This window comes from Papio anubis, chromosome 20 (genome assembly GCF_008728515.1).
Source record: "Papio anubis isolate 15944 chromosome 20, Panubis1.0, whole genome shotgun sequence".
In the NCBI taxonomy this organism is placed as follows: domain Eukaryota; kingdom Metazoa; phylum Chordata; class Mammalia; order Primates; family Cercopithecidae; genus Papio; species Papio anubis.
The window spans coordinates 19,020,984-19,039,019 of NC_044995.1; the positions used below are offsets into that span (position 1 = coordinate 19,020,984).

Consider the following 18,036-nt stretch of genomic DNA (forward strand, 5'->3'; position numbering starts at 1 on the left):
ATCTCTACTAAAAATACAAAAATTAGCCAGGCGTGGTGGCGGGTGCCTGTAATCCCAGCTACTCAGGAGGCTGAGGCAGGAGAATCGCTTGAACCCCAGAGGCAGAGGTTGCAGTGAGCTGAGATCATGCCACTCCACTCCAGCCTGGGTGACAAGGGCAAGACTGTGTCTCAAAAAAAAAAACATGTTAGTGTTTTAATTTAATTTAATGTAACAATTTAGGAGAGCTAAGTAATTAAACATGAGGCCAAAGTACGTAAGAAAGTGGCAGTCTTTTATTGCAAATATGCACACACTCTCGGGGGAGGTTCTCTGGTCCTCAGGTGTGGGGGGCCAGGGAAGTCGCGCGGGCACTCTCCGGGGATGTTCTCTGGTCCACAAATGCGGGGGCCGAAGAAGTCACACCGGCGCTTACCGGCAGCGGACTTTTATGCCTGGGAGCTGGAGGGGGAGGAGTTTGGGGGCATGTGTGTAGGAGTGGCTTCTTGAATTTCGGTGTCCCCGGCTTGGTGTCACTCTGCGCATGCTCAGTTGAGTTCGGTGTCACTCTGCGCATGCTCAGTTGATTTGGTTCTTTTCCCGGGCGCGGGAAAATCTGTGATGAAGAACCCGGAAACAACAGGGACTGCTCCATCTTGTTCACCTTTTGCCATCTTATCCCTTCCCCCTCACCCAAACAGTTAGGTTATGTAAAAAAAAGATTAAAATATGAAGACTCAGGTTAAAAAGTCAAAAGTATATACCAACTCGAATAGGTTAAAAGTTAAAAAAAAAAAAAAAAAAACCATGCAAACACTAATTATACCAAAATGGCTATGTGAATATAAAACAAATTGCCTTTTTTTTTTTTCGAGACAGAGTCTCACCCTGTCGCCCAGGCTGGAGTGCAGTGGCGCCATCTCGGCTCACTGCAACCTCCACCTCCCGAGTTCAATCGATTGTCCTACCTCACCCTACCGAGTGGCTGGGACTACAGACGACGCATGCCACCATACCCGGTTAATTTTGTATTTTTGGTAGAGATCGGGTTTCACCACATTGGCCAGACTCATCTCAAACTCTTGATGCCAAGTGATCCGACCAACTCAGCTTCCCAAAGTGCTAGGATTACAGGCGTGACCCACGGCACCCAGCCTTCACAACAAATTGTCTTTGAAACAAGGAATATTACTAGGGACTTTCTTCTAAAAAGGCATATTTTACAATACTATAGAAGTGTATTGACCGAGAAGACAAAGCAATCATACAAGTATTTGTGCCTAGTACCAGAACTAAACAATAAATTAAAAACTGCTAGAAATAAAAATAAATGGACAAACTCAAAATTGTATTTTGAGATTTTAATACTAGTCTCTCATTAATTTTTAAAAGTATAGAGAAAATCTGTAAATATATAAGATACTTGAACGGTGCTAATAACCAGCTTGTTGTAATTGATATTTATAGACAGTCCACCTAAGAGCAGCAGAAAGCAGTGTTTTCACTTATACAAAGAACATTTAGCAAGCTTGTTTATATTGTGAGCCATAAATTGTCAATATATTGAAAAGGATTGAAATCAGAAAAGCTGTTTTCTAACCACAGTAGAATTAAGCCAGAAATTAATGTCAAAATTCAAAAATGTTTGCAAATTAAGCAACACACATTTAAGTAAACTATGGGACAAGTAAAAAATTATACATACTTGCAGTCAAAAATAAAAACAGCATATAAAATTTTGTGGAATGCAACTAAAGCAGCACTTTGAGGGAAACGTATGTTTTTAAATACACATCAATGATTTAAGTTCCCCCTTAAACAAAACAGGTGAGACTCAAAAAAGGAATTAAGCTTACAGCTGAAATAAATGACCCCCAAGAAAGCCAAAAACAAGGAAAGCACACCTGGAACCTACAAGAGGGCGCGTAAGAAAGTAGGCGGACTACAGAGAAACCGCGCTCCACTGCACGAGACACATTCCTTTCACCAGACACCACACACACTCACAGAGAAAAACACAGAGACATGCAGCACTGGCGCAGAAACACACACAGCCAGGCAGCTCCTCCCAGGAGAGAGCAGCCCCGGGACACACAGGCAGGCGATACCTTGAAATCCCAGGCGGGACAGCATTCAAGGAGACGCGCCCCCAACACTGGGCAGGCCTGATGCGTCGGGGAGATCCGATAGGGATCACGCGGTGCATCCTTGAAGCTCTGCTGGAGGTTTCTTTAGCCTGGTTTAGCTCTGCCGGACTCCTAGGGCCGGGGGACCAAGGCGACGATCCCCCGGAGAGGAGGGGCCACAGCCCAGCGCCAACTTACTGCCACGGAGGGGTCCTGCTCCGCCAAGCTGCTGCGACCCGTCCCCAGGCAACGGTGGCGGTCACTGTGACGCAAGCACCGGCTCGGCGATCGCGCCTGGTGACGCGCCCATGGCGCATGCGCATTCGCGTGCCGGGCTGGCGCTGCAGCAGCGTCAGGGCTCTCTGGCTGCAGCCCTATAGGAAAATGGTGGAGGCCGTGCAGGCGGCGGCCGGAGGAAGGAGTCTGAGTGAGACCAGCAGCGCAGGACCCCGACAATCCTGACCTCAGTGCCTACTTGAGCCCACTTTGTGTTCGGGTCTGGGTGGAGGAGGAGGCACTACAGACCGTGAGGTGGGCACTCAGGACTGCTCTCTGATTTGATTCTGGATTGGACGGTGTGGGCAGGAATCGGGTCCCATGGGGCTGGGGATCCAATCTGGTGAGGAGTGGAGGGGTCACTGGGGCAGGAAAACATATCTGAGACCCCAGTGGAGGGTGTAAGCAGGACATTCCCCCACCCCATGCGCTGACTGCCCCGCTTCGACCTGGGCCTCTCAGGGCCCTGTCCTGGTCTCCAAGCCCAGGGCCTCCTGCTTCTCAGCACTGCTGTGGAGAAAAGGCGGAAACCAGAACAAAGGCAAGCCCAATGTGGAGCAGAGGTGGCAACACCTGAAACTGGCATCCCATGGGGGCAGATAAGGTGGAGAGAGTGTCTCAGAGGCCTTCTGGGGTGAATTCAAGCCTGAAAGGGATGTCCAGGCATGCAGCCGAGGACCACTGAGGATCGCCCAAGAAAGCGAAGCACAAACAAAGCACACCTGGAACCACAGGAGGGCCTATGCCAGAGTCCAAGCCTCGTCCAGGGATTCCTGCCAGAGAAGCCAAGAGGATCCTGCAAACTGCAAACCACCCCAACTCCCACACCGGGATCACAACCCACCACCGGGCCTGCACCCAGCAAACCCCCAGTCCCTTTTGCTCCGTGAAATCCGTGGCAACCAAAAGGTGCAGTGCTGAGAGGCAGTCCCAGCCAGGAACAGAGCAATGGAAGACCCCTCAACAATGAGAAAACACCAGCAGATGAGATGAAACATAGCCTTGATTAGAAGGCAAAGACCAGCTACCGCTGGCTACCTCTCATCCTATGTGAATCATGCAGCCAACTGATGCAACAGGGAGACCAAGAGTTTCCTTGTTGGCGGAAGCTACGGGCATCCACGGTTCCACGAGCGTCACAGCTATCCAGTCATTAAGAAATGCGAGTGTTGAGAAGGAAACACTAATCACGTACATCCCCGCCAAGGCGGTCCTGGACGAACTGGGAAACGTTTGCTGTGGAGGACATTCTGGAGGACTGTGAGCCAGACCAAGGAAAACCTGGGCCCACGAGCATCAGGGAAGGCAAGAAAAGAGGGAGGACAGAGTAGAGGCCGCAGCCTAGGCAGGATCAATCCATCCCACTCCCTTGTGGCTCGGGGAACCAGGGTCCAACAGGGGACCTGGCAAGAAAGGCCACAGTTTGCGGTCTAAAGGATCTCTGAAATTCGTGTCTTCTGTCGCCAGCACAGCGCCATAGTGTGGACAAGGTTGTACACTGAAGAGGAAAAGGGGATGGTGTTGGAAGCAGTTTCTTTGACATCTTTCTGCACCTGTTCAGCAGGTGAAGGTGCCAGACGCCCTCCACAGCTCAGCGGATTGTATCCTCACCCCCATCTGACCTTTTTTCTGCACACATGCTTTAATCCAGAATGAAATCCGAAGAGGATGAAGGAGTGCCCGCCTCACGTCCTGAAGCTCCGGTTCCGCCAGTCACCGAATTAGAAGTGGGCTCAAGGGGGGGTCCTGAGGACAGGACGGCTAGGGTCCGTTCAGCCTTGGGTGCACCACAGGACCATGGACCCCCGGAGGAATTTGTTCTTGGGTGTGGTGTGCCCGTCTTCTTTCTGGAAGAGTGGCCCCCTTGGGGTGGGGAGGTGATTTGGACGCCTGCGGGTCTCAGCCAGCCCCCGCCCTTCACCGAGGCTTTAGGAACCAAGAGCAAAACAAAGAACGCTCGGCCCCGCAACCCAAGCCCAGCCAAAGAGAGGGGCGCATCAGAGAGTAGGCGCACTACAGAGAAACCGCGCTCCACTGCTCGAGCCACATTCCTTTCTCGGGACACCACACACACGCACGCACACACACACACACACACACACAGAGACATCCAACACTCGCGCAGAAACACACACAGCCAAGCAGCTCCTGAGGCTGCGGGGTTCTGCTCCCTGCCAGGAAGCCCTTCGGGGAAGAGAACAGCCCTGGGAAACACAGGCCGTACCTCGAAATCCCCGCGGGGACAGCTGTCAAGGAGACACACCCCCACACCATCTAGGCATGCCCGACGCATCCTGGGGATCCTTAGGGATCACGTGGTGCTTCCTTGAATCTCCGCTTGAGGTTTCTTCAGCCAGGTTCGGCCCTGCCCGACGACTAGGATAGCGGTGACCATGGCGACTATCCGGCGGAGAGCGGACGCACTGCCACAGGCGGCTTCTGCCCCGCCAAGCCGCTGGGGCCAGTCCCCTGGCAACGGCGGCGGTCACTGTGACGTGAGCTCCCCCCGGCCCCCGCCTCAGCGCTAGCGCCTGGTGATCGCGCCTGGCGCATGCGTTTTCGCGTTCCAGCGTTGTGGGCCGCCATTGTCAGGCCTCTCAGGCTGCAGCCCAATAGGAAGACAGTGGAGGCCGTGCAGGCGGCGGTTCGGGGAAAGGAGACTGCATGCGACAAGCGGCACAGGATCCTGACTGCGTGACTGTCCTGAGCTCAGTGCCTCCTTGAGCCGACCTCGTGTTCGGGTCCGGGTGTAGGACGAGGTGCTTCAGACCGTGAGGCGGGCACTCGGGACTGCTCTTCTGATTTGGTTCCGGATTGGAGGGGTAGGCCGGAATCGGGTCCCGCGGGGCTGGGGATCCAGTTTGGTGAGGTGTGGAGGGGTCGCTGGTGCCCAGAAACATACCGGATACCCTCGTGGGGGGGGGGGGGGTTCCAGCAGAACATTCCCCGGCTCCATGAGCTGACTGCCTCCCTTCGATCTGGGCTTCCCAGGGCTCAGGATTCCTGCGTCTCCAGCTCAGGGGCTCCTGGTTCTCCGCACTGCTGTCTGGAAAAGGCGGGAACGAGGACTAACGCAAGCCCAGTGTGGGGCAGAGATGGCAACGCCTGGAACTAGCTTTTCATGGGGCAGATAACGTGGATAGAGGGTTCCAACTACATCTCCCTTTATTCTACCCCATACTACTAAACCCCACCAGCTATTTGCATACAAACTGAGTGTATCAGTCAGGACATTAGGACATCAAGATAAAAGACTAGAGTTTGGTAATCAACTACTGGCTTCTCCAGCAGCTCAGAATGTGGCCTGTATACATCACTTAATTCATTCAAGAAATGCGGACTGAGTTCCTACTGTGTGCCGGACACTTTCCTAGAAGTGGGGCACACTGCAGTGTGTGGGACAAAGGCTGGGCCGCTCATAGCTTACGTTCTAGTTGAAGAGAGAGTCAATCAACAACAACATTCTACCTTCAGACATTGGTAAATGCTCCGATGAAAAGATAAGGAAAATGAAAAGGTAAGAAAAGGGATGGAGAGAGATGGGATGAGGGGTGCCTGGGCAAACAACGCAATGATCTGGCGAAAGAGTATGACAATCGTGAGGCTGCATGTTTTCCAGTTTCTGCTGCTGTAAAACAGCATCAACACTTCACATCTTTACTTTTCTGTTACATACATACTATTATTTAAGTAAAAAATAGTCCTAGTTAACTGTGAAAATTTCAATTAATAGGGCAGATTAAACAAATCCTTTACATTTAAACAAATATTTTATGGGTTTTTTTAATCCTATGATACATTGTTTCAACTGAAAAAAAAAAACCTTCATTTGATATTTAAACTCTTTAGTCTATATTAATGTATATTCTTTTTTTTTTTTTTTTTTTTTTTTTTTTTTTTTGTGGGTGTCTCTCTTGCCCCCCCTTGTGTGTTGTGTTTGGGTGGTTGCCCTCTCCTTGCTCTCGCCTCCTCGCGCGTGCTAGTTGGCCTGTATTTTTTAGTAGAGACGGGGTTTCACCGTGTCGGCCAGGATGGTCTCGATCTCCTGACCTCGTGATCCGCCCGTCTCGGCCTTATTAATGTATATTCTTAAGATACATAAATTTAAGACTTTTTTTCGAGACAGGGTCCCATTCTGTCACACAGGCTGGAGTGCTGTGGCTCACTGCAACCTCCACCTCTCCAGGCCCAGATAATCTTCCTGCCTCAGACTCTCCAGTAGTTGGGACCACAGGTGTACATCACCACATCCAGGTAATTTTTTTGTATTTTTTTGTTGGGATGGGGTTTTGCCATGTTGCCCAGGCTGGTCTCAAACCCCTGGGCTCAAGTGATCTGCCTGCCTTGGTGTCTCAAAGTGTTGGGATTGCAGGTATGAACCACCACATCCAGCCTAATTTAATATTTTTAAAAAGCAGAATGGTGGCCGGGTGCGGTGGCTCAAGCCTGTAATCCCAGCACTTTGGGAGGCCGAGGCGGGTGGATCACGAGGTCAGGAGATCGAGACCATCCTGGCTAACATGGTGAAACCCCGTCTCTACTAAAAATACAAAAAACTAGCCGGGCGTGGTGGCGGGCGCCTGTAGTCCCAGCTACTCGGAGGCTGAGGCGGGAGAATGGCGTGAACCCGGGAGGTGGAGCTTGCAGTGAGCCGAGATCGCGCCACTGCACTCCAGCCTGGGCGACAGAGCAAGACTCCGTCTCAAAAAAAAAAAAAAAAAAAAAAAAAAAAGCAGAATGGAAACATGGTCATGCATTGTGTAATGATGTGGATACTTTCTGAGTAATGCATGGTTAGGTGACTTCATCATTATGTGAACATTAGAGAGTGTACATACGCAAACCTAGGTGATGTAGCCTGGCACACACCTACGCTATATGGTACAGCCTATCACTTCCAGGCTACAAATCCAAATTGCCTGGATACCGTAGGTGATTCTACTCAATGGTATTCGTGTATCTAAACATGTCTAAACATAGAAAGGGTACAGTAAAAATATGGTATAAAAGATAAGAAATGGTATACCTGCATACGGCACTTACCATGAATGGAGCTTGCAAGACTGGAAGCTATTCCGGGTGAGTCAGCGAGTGAATGTGAAGGCTAGGACAGTACTGTATACTACTTTATATGTACTGTATGCTTAGCTACACTAAATTTATTTGAATTTTTTCTTTGGTAATAAATTAACTTTAGCTTACTATAACTTCTTTATAAACCTTTTTAATTTTTAAAAATGGTTTGACTCTCTTGTAAGAAATTACCTTCAGACAAACACATTGTATAGCTGTACACAAATATTTTCTTTATATCATTATTCTATAATCTTCTACTTAAAAATTTTTTTTTTAATTTTAAAAAATTTTTATTTTATTTTATTTTGAGACAGAGTCTTGCTCTCTCGCCCAGGCTGGAGTGCAGTGGTGTGATCTCAACTCACTGCAACCTCCGCTTCCCAGGTTCAAGCAATTCTCTTTCCTCAGCCTCCAGAAATTTTCTATTTCTTAAAAACTTTTTTGTTAAAAACGAAAACACAAACACATTAGCATAGGTACACGCAGTGCCAGGATCACCAAAATGTCATTAGGCAGTAGAAATTTTTCAGCTCCGTAAGAGTTGGAAGAAAAAAAAATAATAATACAATTTTATAAAAAGAAAATTTTCAGCTCTGCTATAATCTTATGGGACCACTACTGTATATGTGGTCCCTCACTGACCAAAACATCATTATGTGGCATATGATTATAACAAATGATGGATGGCGAGGTGGTGAAGAAACTGGAATCCTTGTGTATTGCTGGTTGGAATATAAAAAGGTACAGCCACTGTAAAAAAACAAACAAAAAAAAACCAGTTTGGTTATTTCTTAATAAATTAATCATAGAATTACCATATAACCCAGCAATTTCACTTCTAGGTATACACCCAAAATAACTGAATAAGGTGTTTAAACATAAACTTGTACAAGAATGTTCATAGCAGTACATTTCACAATACCCAAAAGGTGGCAACAACTCAAATGTCCACCAACTGATGGTATTACCCATGCAATGGGATATTATTCAGCCATAAAAAGGAATGAAGTACTGAGGCATGCTACAACATGAAGGAACTTTGAGGACATTATGTTAATATGCTATATACTGTATAATTCTGTTTATAGGAAATATCCAGAATAGGTAAATCATTAAAGACTAGAGATAGTAAGCAGATTAGTGGATGCCAGGAGTTTGGGGAAGGGGTGGGAAGAATGGGAAGTGACTGCTTAATGGATACATGGTTTCTTTTTGGGGTGATGTAAATTTTCTGGAACTAGATTGTAGTGATGCTTGCACAGCATTGTAAATGTACTAAATGTCACTGAATTACACACTTTAAAGTGGTTTAAATGGTAAATTTTATATTTGTGTATTTTACCATAAAAAAAGTCACCTATCACCAACACTTTAGATCCCTTATTGACTCCTTAGACTCCCCACATCCCATGTCCCAGAGACTACCACTCTCCCAAATTCCAAGACCTCGGATACCTGACCCGCTGGGACACCCATACCAATCATAGCGTTCTCTGGACTCCTGAATCATCGAAAACCAAGTATCTGCATCCAGTCATTCATTGGACTTCTTTATCACTACATCCCAGAACTGATTCTCCTCCCCCAACTCCTAAACCTGATTCCTGCCACCCACTTCCCGTTTTCAGTCAATTGCATCCAATTTCTAAACCCCATCTCTCCACAAGACCATACATTGCCATGGTTTCCTCAAAGGACATCTCTCCTTCTGTGGCTGCAGGGCCGCTGCTACAAACCCTCTCCACCCCGCCCCAAGGCTGCCACACACGCTTAAGTGTGGCTTTCTGCTGTGTAGCCAAATGCCCAGGGTGCCCTATTAGAATATGAGATGCTGAGTAATTAATTGCATCTATGCGGTGAAACCAGGTAGCTGCACCCATTTAGCTGTTTCTCCCTGGGAACGACAATTTTCAAAGATGTGTCCTACAGTACCCACAAACTATCTTTTTCTGACCCCGAGGTTTTGGTTGTTCTAGATAGGGATTACACAGTTTACACTGACCTACCATCCTTTCTGTGGGAACCCCACTCTGAGGCTGTCACTTCTGCAGGAAATCGCTGTCGGCATCTCCTCTCAATCAATACAGTGCTAGTTCTAAGAAAGACATTAGGCCGGGCACGGTGGCTCACGCCTGTAATTCCAGCACTTTGGGAGGCCGAGGCAGGTGAATTGCTTGAGGTTAGGAGTTCGAGACCAGCCTGACCAACATGGTGAAACCCTGTCTCTACTAAGAATACAAAAATTAGCTGGGTGTGGTGGCTCATGCCTGTAATCCCAGCACTTTGGGAGGCCGGGGCAGGAGAATCGCTGAAACCCAGGAGGTGGAGGTTGCAGTGAGCTGAGATCGTGCCACTGCACTCCAGCCTGGGCTGGAGTGAGTGAGACTCTGTCTCAAAAAAAGAAAAGAAAGACAGTAGTGGTCTGCAACCTGCTCTCACTGGTGAATGGTAGGGTATACTGGGCACCACTGTTTTGGAGAAGGTGCTGAATGGCTTAGATTCCACTGCTAGGTGGAGGAACCCAGAAAGGCCATGGCAGAGGGGATTCCTTCCTTCCCATAAGCACGAATGGCACTGGCCCTGCTGTGTACTGGTCTGAAAAGAGAGATAGCTTGGACAAAGACTTGGGAAGGGCAGAGTGACAGGGAAGAAGCCACAGCTAAAGGGAGTGTGAATCCAATGGCACTTTCAAAATTCCTGACCCACAGACAGCGTGTGAGACGTTTATTGTCGTTTTAGGTCACTAAGTTTGGGGGACAATTTGTTATTCAACAAGAATACACCTTCCTTTCTGGTCTCCAACACTCCAGACACATTCCCTTAGGATGTTTGCATTTTTGCATTTCCTGTTCCCTCTGCCTAGAATACAATTTTCTAGACAGTTGCATTATTACATCTCTCATTTCCGTTAGGTCTTTATGCAGAGATCATTTTGAGGGCTTTCCTGGTTACTGCATATAAAATTTAACTCCCCTCCTATTTCATTTTGCTTCCTGACAATTATCAACATTTCTCTTTCTGTTTACCGCTTTATCCCCAGATCCTAGAACGGTGTCCAGTTCATAGTTAGCACGCAGTGTATTCTGTTTAGTGGAGAACTTCCAGCAAGCATATCTAGAATCTGTGCACTCATGGTGCCCAGCAGCAAGTATGTGGCTTACTTAAATTACTATTCCAACACAGTTGCCATCCTCACTCCTCCCTACTTTTTTTTTTTTGAGACAGAGTCTGGCTCTGTCGCCCAGGCTGGAGTGCAGTGGCCGGATCTCAGCTCACTGCAAGCTCCGCCTCCCGGGTTTACACCATTCTGCTGCCTCAGCCTCCCGAGTAGCTGGGACTACAGGCACCCGCCACCTCGCCCGGCTAGTTTTTGTATTTTTTTAGTAGAGACGGGGTTTCACCGTGTTAGCCAGGATGGTCTTGATCTCCTGACTCGTGATCCGCCCGTCTCGGCCTCCCAAAGTGCTGGGATTACAGGTTGAGCCACCACGCCCGGCCTCCTCCCTACTTTCAAATAAGTGTTTCCCTGATGGGGTGGGTGGACTCCAAGATGGCCCCCAATGATCTCTGCTGCCTGATCGTCTGGAGAGGGAAATTACTCTCATATGTAATTCCTTCTCTTTGAGTATGGCTGGGACCTATGACTTGTTTCTAGTAGAATGCAGCAAAGGTGACAAGACTTCATTTCCATAGCCCTAACTCAACCTTAGACCAAGCCAGGGTGCCATCTTGTCAGAAAATGGAAACGTTTTCAAGGCTTCATTTGGTTTGAAATGTTTTCCCCCTTTATTTTATGTTTTTCAAATTACAAAAGCAATATATGTGAACAAGACAATGCAAAGGTATTTAGACAACTTATTACCCTTCTCCACCAAGGTAACCAATGAATGTTAACACCTTCGTGTGTATTTTTCTACATGTTTCTATGTTCATATAAACATCCACATGCATATATACACACACAGGAGTTTTCACTTTTTTAAAAAATAGAATTGTATACATTATTATGAAATTTTCCCTTTTCACTTAACAATATATACCATGAACATCCCCACAAATTAGCAAAATTCTAGCTCCCCCATCCCCAGCCAAATTTACTAACTCACACATTTGTGGTATCACAAACAATTTTTCTTTTTTGGTTTTCCTTTTCCCTACACCCCTGACTGCCCCATATCCTACCTGCATTACCCACCTCCCTCCAAGTCAATGCATACTCTTCTACACTTTTCTTCATGCACATAAAATCAAATAAACATATATAGATACCGCTTATTGCTGATAAACACCTAGAGACATTTTGTTAATGATTTACAAAAATGGAGTCATATTTAACACACTTAATATCTACCTTGCATTTTTCACTCAGGAGAACATTGTGGAATTCCACTCAAGTCCACTAGCATAGTTTTAATTTGTGGCTATATTAACATTCTATGGAATGGATATACTATAGTTCTTTCCTTTCTCCAATTTCCCAATTGATGGGTATTTACTTTGATTCTAGTGTTTGCTTTGGTTTTGGGTGTTTATTTTGCCATTAGAAACAACTTTACAATAAACGTCCATGTTCACATGTTCATCTGTCTTTTATGTATTGGGGCTTTTATTTCTAAGGGAAGATTCCCCAAAGTGACATAAGTATTTTAATAATATTTAATAATATTAACAGATTTCTTTTTTTTGTTTGTTTGTTTTTGAGATGGAATCGTGTTCTGTTGCCCAGGTTGGAGTGCAATGGCACAATCTCGGCTCACTGCAACCTCTGCCTCCCGGGTTCAAGTGATTCTCCTGCCTCAGCCTCCCGAGTAGCTGAGATCACAGGCGCCTGCCATCATGCCCGGCTAATTTTTGTATTTTTAGTAGAGAAGGGTTTTCACCATGCTGGCCAGGCTGTTCTTGAACTCCTGACCTCAGGCAATCTGCCTGCCTCGGCCTGTCAAAGTGCTAGGATTACAGGCTTGAGCCACCACGCCCAGCCTAAATATTACCAGATTTCTTTCCAAAAGAGTAACTTGCATTGTTTTTCAAAATTTATTTCTCCACCAGCAGTGTATAAAATCTTTTGTTCTGATAGCTAAAAATGCTGTCACATAGTGTTATTTGATTTTAACTTTAAATCTGCATCCCCCAATGACTACTGAGGATAAACATTTTTGGACAGGTCCATCGGCCACTTAGATTTGCTCTTCTCACAATTGTTGCCTCATATTCTTTGCCACGTTTTGCTTTTGGGATTTTCCCTGTCCATTTGGTGACTGCCTTCTCTCTGATCAGCTCTACAAATATTTCCCCACAATCTATTATCTCTTGAGTTTGTTGATGGCATCTTTTGTCACCCAAAAGATTGTACCTTTTACGTAGTCAAATGTTTATTTCCTTTTTTCTTTTGCTTTTTTTCTTTTTTTTTGAGATGGAGTCTTGCTCTGTTGCCCAGGCTGGAGTGCAGTGGCGCAATCTTAGCTCACTTCAACCCCTGCCTTCTGGGTTCAAGTGATTCTCCTGCCTCAGCCTCCCACGTGGCTGGGACTACAGGCATGTGCCACCACACCCAGATAATTTTTGTATTTTTAGTGGAGATGGGGGTTTCACCATGTTCACAAGACTAGTCTTGAACTCCTAACCTCAGGTGATCTGCCTGCCTCAGCCTCCCAAAGTGTTGGGATTACAGGCATAAGCCACCACGCTCAGCCTTCAAATGCTTATTTCTAAATAGCTTCTGAGTGTCCTGTGTTGGTAATCTCTCCCAACTCCTAGATTGTACATGTAGGTTCCTTTGATTTTAAGAATTCTGTTGCTTTAAAATGTTACGTCTTAAATCCACCCAGAATTTATTTTTGTGCTGTTAATCCAAATTTTCTTCCGTTAATATTAAAAGGTTCTTGTTCCAGAATTCTTTTTAAGTAAACTACTCTTTTCCCCTATGGTTTGAGATTCTACCTTTTTCACATATGAGAAAGTTCATATATATCAAAGTCTATTTCTGAATTTTCTACTGTGTTCTAATGATGTATTTACCTGTTCCTTTGCCAATACAATATTAATTTCATTAGAATGACTTCATGTTGTCTTCTGGTATCTAGCATGGCATTTAAAATTTTTTAAATTATTATGGATATATAATTGTTATATATATTTATTGGGTACATGAGATGTTTTGATACATGGTATGACTTTTTTCCTTTTTTCTCAACGATTCTCAAAAAAAAAAAAATCATTGAGATTTAGTCTAATTCCAAAAAAAGTACATATAAATTATTACATGTTTCTTGTCAGTATGGAGAAAGGCTCTTGATTTTGGTATCCTGCCTTCTTAAAAAGTTAACTCAAAAAATAATGAGAGTCTTTTCATTTATTGGTGTACAACCATATCACCAGTAAAAATGGATAGTTTCACCTTTTCTGCTGTTTATACCAATTCATTTCTTTTTATTGCCTTCACTGGAATCTCTAAGACAATGTTGAATTCCTGATTTTTAAAGATGGCTTTGGCATAATACATGCTTTGGGGTTTGGGTTAATTTTTTTTTTTTTTTTTTTTTTTAAGAAAAACTTCTTTAAGTGGTTACCATCTATTACATATTAACACATTCCATGAAATGCCTTCTCAGTATCTGTTGAAAGTTCATATGATTCTTCTTCTTTAAGTTGTTAATTTGATTGATGTGTTTCCTATTCCTGAACTGGCTTGACATTCTTGGGATGACTCTTACTATGTCATTCTTTGGGTATATGGCTGAATTCTATTTGCCAGTATTTTAATTACAATTTTTGTTTCTATATTCATGAGTAAGACTGGTCTGAAGTTTTCTTTTTTCTTTTTTTTTTTGACAGAGTTTTGCTCTTGTTGCCCAGGCTGGATGGCACGATCTTGGCTCACTGCAACCTCTGCCTCCTGGGTTCAAGCGATTCTCCTGCCTCAGCCTCCCAAGTAGCTGGGACTACAGGCGTGTGACACCACACCTGGCTAATTGTTGTATTTTTAGTAGAGACGGGGTTTCACCATCTTGGCCAGGCTGGTCTCGAACTCCTGACCTCACGATCCACCTGCCTCAGCCTCCCAAAGTGCTGGGGTTACAGGCATGAGCCACTGCACCTGGCAGAAGTTTTCTTTTTTTCAACTATCTGTATTTGATTTTGATGTTAAAACTTATTCTGACTTAATAAAATAAATGAGGAGTGTAGTTTATGGATTATATTATATCCATATAATAAATAACACTGGTATTACTCTTTCTTTAAAAGATGGATAGAACTAAGCATGAACTCTTCTGAGCCTGGAGCATTTTCCCATTATAGATCTTTAATAGCTTTTTTTGAGTTTTTCAATGGTAATTATTCTACCAAATTTTCTACTTCTTATTGCAGTTTTCATAATTTAAAGTTTATTAGAAAAGCATCCGCCTCCTCTGTTTAAAAAATATGTTGATAAGAATTGTATATCTTTTTATCACTTAAAAAGTCATATTGATATCTGTGGTTATGTCTCCTTTCTCATTCTGGATCAGGCAGTCTTACATGGAGGCAAATCTTGAAAAATGTAGATTCCACATGGCCATTTATTTTCTTACATGGATGACATGGCAACTCAGGGAAGCAGTCTTCTTTCCAAACATTGAAATAATGAAGACCTTGGGATTTAGTGTCCAGGACACTTGCAAGGAAATATAAATGAAAAAAAAAAGAATATTCTTGAATTAATTTGCAGAAGAATAGAGAGAGAAGAAATTCTCCTTCAGTGGTCTATGCATGAAACATTTCTGAGTTATACAAACTGCATATAGAATAGTGTTATCTATGCTACTAATTTGCTACAAGACATTTTAAGCAAGACTAAGAAAATATGAACAGTGTACTGTATACCAGGGTGACACTACATTTTGTCAAATAGTTTACAGTGTTTCATTTACCCAATATCAGGTTCTTAAACTGTTCCTTAGCTTGCATTTTTAACATAAATAACTACATTTTGGTAAAGTTTTTGGCCAAATTATCAAAATACATTTAAAAACACTGCAGAGGACAATAACAACCTCTATAGCCATTTACGTGTATTACAAAAAGTGGAAAAATGTAGCTGGTATAATAAAGTTCTTTTAAAGATAGTGGGCCATGTCATTGTTGTTATTTTTTTTTTTGTATTGTTAAGACATTAAAAGACAATGATATTTAAAGTGGAAAAGTTTTCTGAATGGCATTCTATATATTGTGTGACATGTGTCTGCTATTCAGATTTTATGTTAATTTCACATTTACAACTCCAAAATACAAATAGTGCTGATTGTATGGCTCACTGTGGAATATACCAGAGTATGCCTTTAAGACTCTTCAGAGATATTTTGTTTTCTGTTGTTATTCCATTTAATACATTTTTAAACATTTACATGCCAGGGTGACCATGCTTATGTTTTATAAAGTATTTTCCAGAAAAGTTTGTATCACAATTAGATCATGATTTCCATTATGATAAAACACTGTCAGTTGGGTGTGGTGGCTCACATCTGTAATCCCAGCACTTTGGAAGGCCGAGGCAGGTGGATCACGAGGTCAGGAGTTTGAGACCAGCCTGGCCAACATGGTGAAACCCCATCTCTACTAAAAATACAAAAATCAGCCAGGTGTGGTGGCAGGTGCCTGTAATCCCAGCTACTTGGGAGACTGAGGCAGGAGAATTGCTTGAACCTGGGAGGCGGAGGTTGCAGTGAGCCGAGATAGTGCCATTGCACTCCAGCCTGGGAAACAGAGAGAGAATCCAACTCAAAAAAAAAAAAAAAAGCAAACACACATATACACTGTCCAAATTCATTAAAATGAATTCATTAAGATTTCTCCTAAGGATAGATTCCCTACGTACCATGAAACCAGATATTTTGCTCAAGTATTTCCCACAATTATTAAGTTTTCATTCCTGTAGGCATTCTTCCGAGCATGAATTTTCTGATGTCTGCTGAGGTTTGGCTTCTGATAGAAAGCTTTCCCACATTCATTGCACCCATAGGGCTTCTCTCCTGTGTGAGTTCTCCAATGTTTATTGAGGCAGGACTTCTGGCTGAAGGATTTTCCACATTCTCTGCAACGATAGGGTCTTTCTCCCGTGTGCATTTTTCGATGTACATTGAGGTATGACTTCTCACCAAACGATTTCCCGCATTCACTGCAGACAAAGGGTCTCTCTCCTGTATGTGTTCTCTGATGTTCTGTGCGGTGTGACTTCTGGGTAAAGGCTTTCCCACAAAAGAAACATTCAAAGGGTCTTACCCCAGTGTGAATTCTCTGGTGTTTGATGAGGGTTGACTTATGTGAAAAGGCTTTCCCACAGTCAGCGCAGCCATAAGGCTTCTCTCCAGTATGACTTCTGTGATGCCTAATGAATTCAGACTTGTAGCAGAAGGCTTTCCCACACTCACTACAGACGTGGGGTTTTTCTGTAGGTGGAACCCTCTTCCGTTTGTACACGAGAGAATCACTTACTGCTGGTTTATACATAAGTGCCGGGTTCTGGGTGAAAGCTTTCTCACAGTGACTGCAACCCCAGGGCTTTTCTCCATTCGGTCGTCTACCATGGTGTATACGCTGAAGCAATTTCTCATAACCATAACACTCATCTTGCTTTTTTGCACAGTTTCTCTTAAAACCAATCAAGTCTAAATTATGGTTCAAATTCTTTCCACAAGGGTTCCAGTTGTTAGGGCTCTGGATTGAAGAAAAAAGGTCAGTGCTCAGAAGTGATATTTTCCCAAACTTACTATATTCACGGCTTTTTTCCTTGGGCAGTGTTTTCTTGCTTATGGCTGCGCCTTGCCTCAAAAGCATGTCTTGCCGTCTTTTCCTCTGGATATTAACTTGCCAGATGTCTTCTGGAGAAAGTACAGTGAATCATCCTTATGAAACTTCATACTACTTGAGAAATGCTCTCAAAATTTAAAGAGTGCACAGCACACAAATAGACAACGTGAACCATAACCCAAAGCACAAATGCAGGGAAGAGTGTTCTATGAGGAAAGAGGATTCTGAACACTGGCACAAATGGAATACAATGTACCATAGAGTACAGAGACCAATAATTTCAAAGAAAACAGGATATTACAGAGCAGAGGGTGGCAAACTTATTCTTAAGGGGTCAGAAAGTAAAGGCTTTGTGGGCCATATGGTCTCCGTCGCAATGACTCAACTCTCCCACCATACCGTGAAAATATAGACGATACGTAAACATAAGAATGTGGCTGTGTTCTAACAAAACTTTATTCACAAAGCAGGTGGCCAATCGGCAGGCCATAGTTTGCTGATCGCTGTTATAGAAGAAAGAAGGTGAACTGTTATATGGTACCTTGCTGTCCGGCATGTGGGTTTTCAAGTGGCAATTTTGGCCTTACTTGGAGCTTGTTAGATGTGTAGAATCTGAGGCCCCACCCCAGACCTACTTAATCAGAATCTGCATTTTAACAAGATGCCCGGGTGATTCCAAACACCTTGGAGTTTAACAAGCACTGGTATAGCGGTCATCCAAGGGTGTATCATATTGGGCTAGTTAGTTACAATATAAATGGCAAAGCACTCTAAGGCGAACCAGATTAAAAAA

At 44.2% G+C, this 18,036-nt stretch overlaps 1 protein-coding gene across 8 annotated transcripts in view; it reads right to left on the reverse strand.

The window, feature by feature from the left end:
- Positions 1-14,498: 14,498 nt before the first annotated feature.
- The window catches only part of ZNF570 (zinc finger protein 570), a 58,959-nt gene continuing 55,421 nt past the window's right edge, over positions 14,499-18,036 (reverse strand). For 6 of the 8 annotated variants that reach the window (XM_017952890.3, XM_031659538.1, XM_017952887.3 and 3 more), the window contains one exon: positions 16,209-17,314. In XM_017952890.3, the coding sequence (XP_017808379.1) occupies positions 16,332-17,314 (983 nt within the window). In that variant the 3' untranslated portion in view covers positions 16,209-16,331. Of the gene's footprint in view, positions 15,112-16,208; positions 17,315-18,036 lie in introns of those variants that run through there. The other 2 variants (XM_031659539.1, XM_031659540.1) reach the window with 2 other exon arrangements.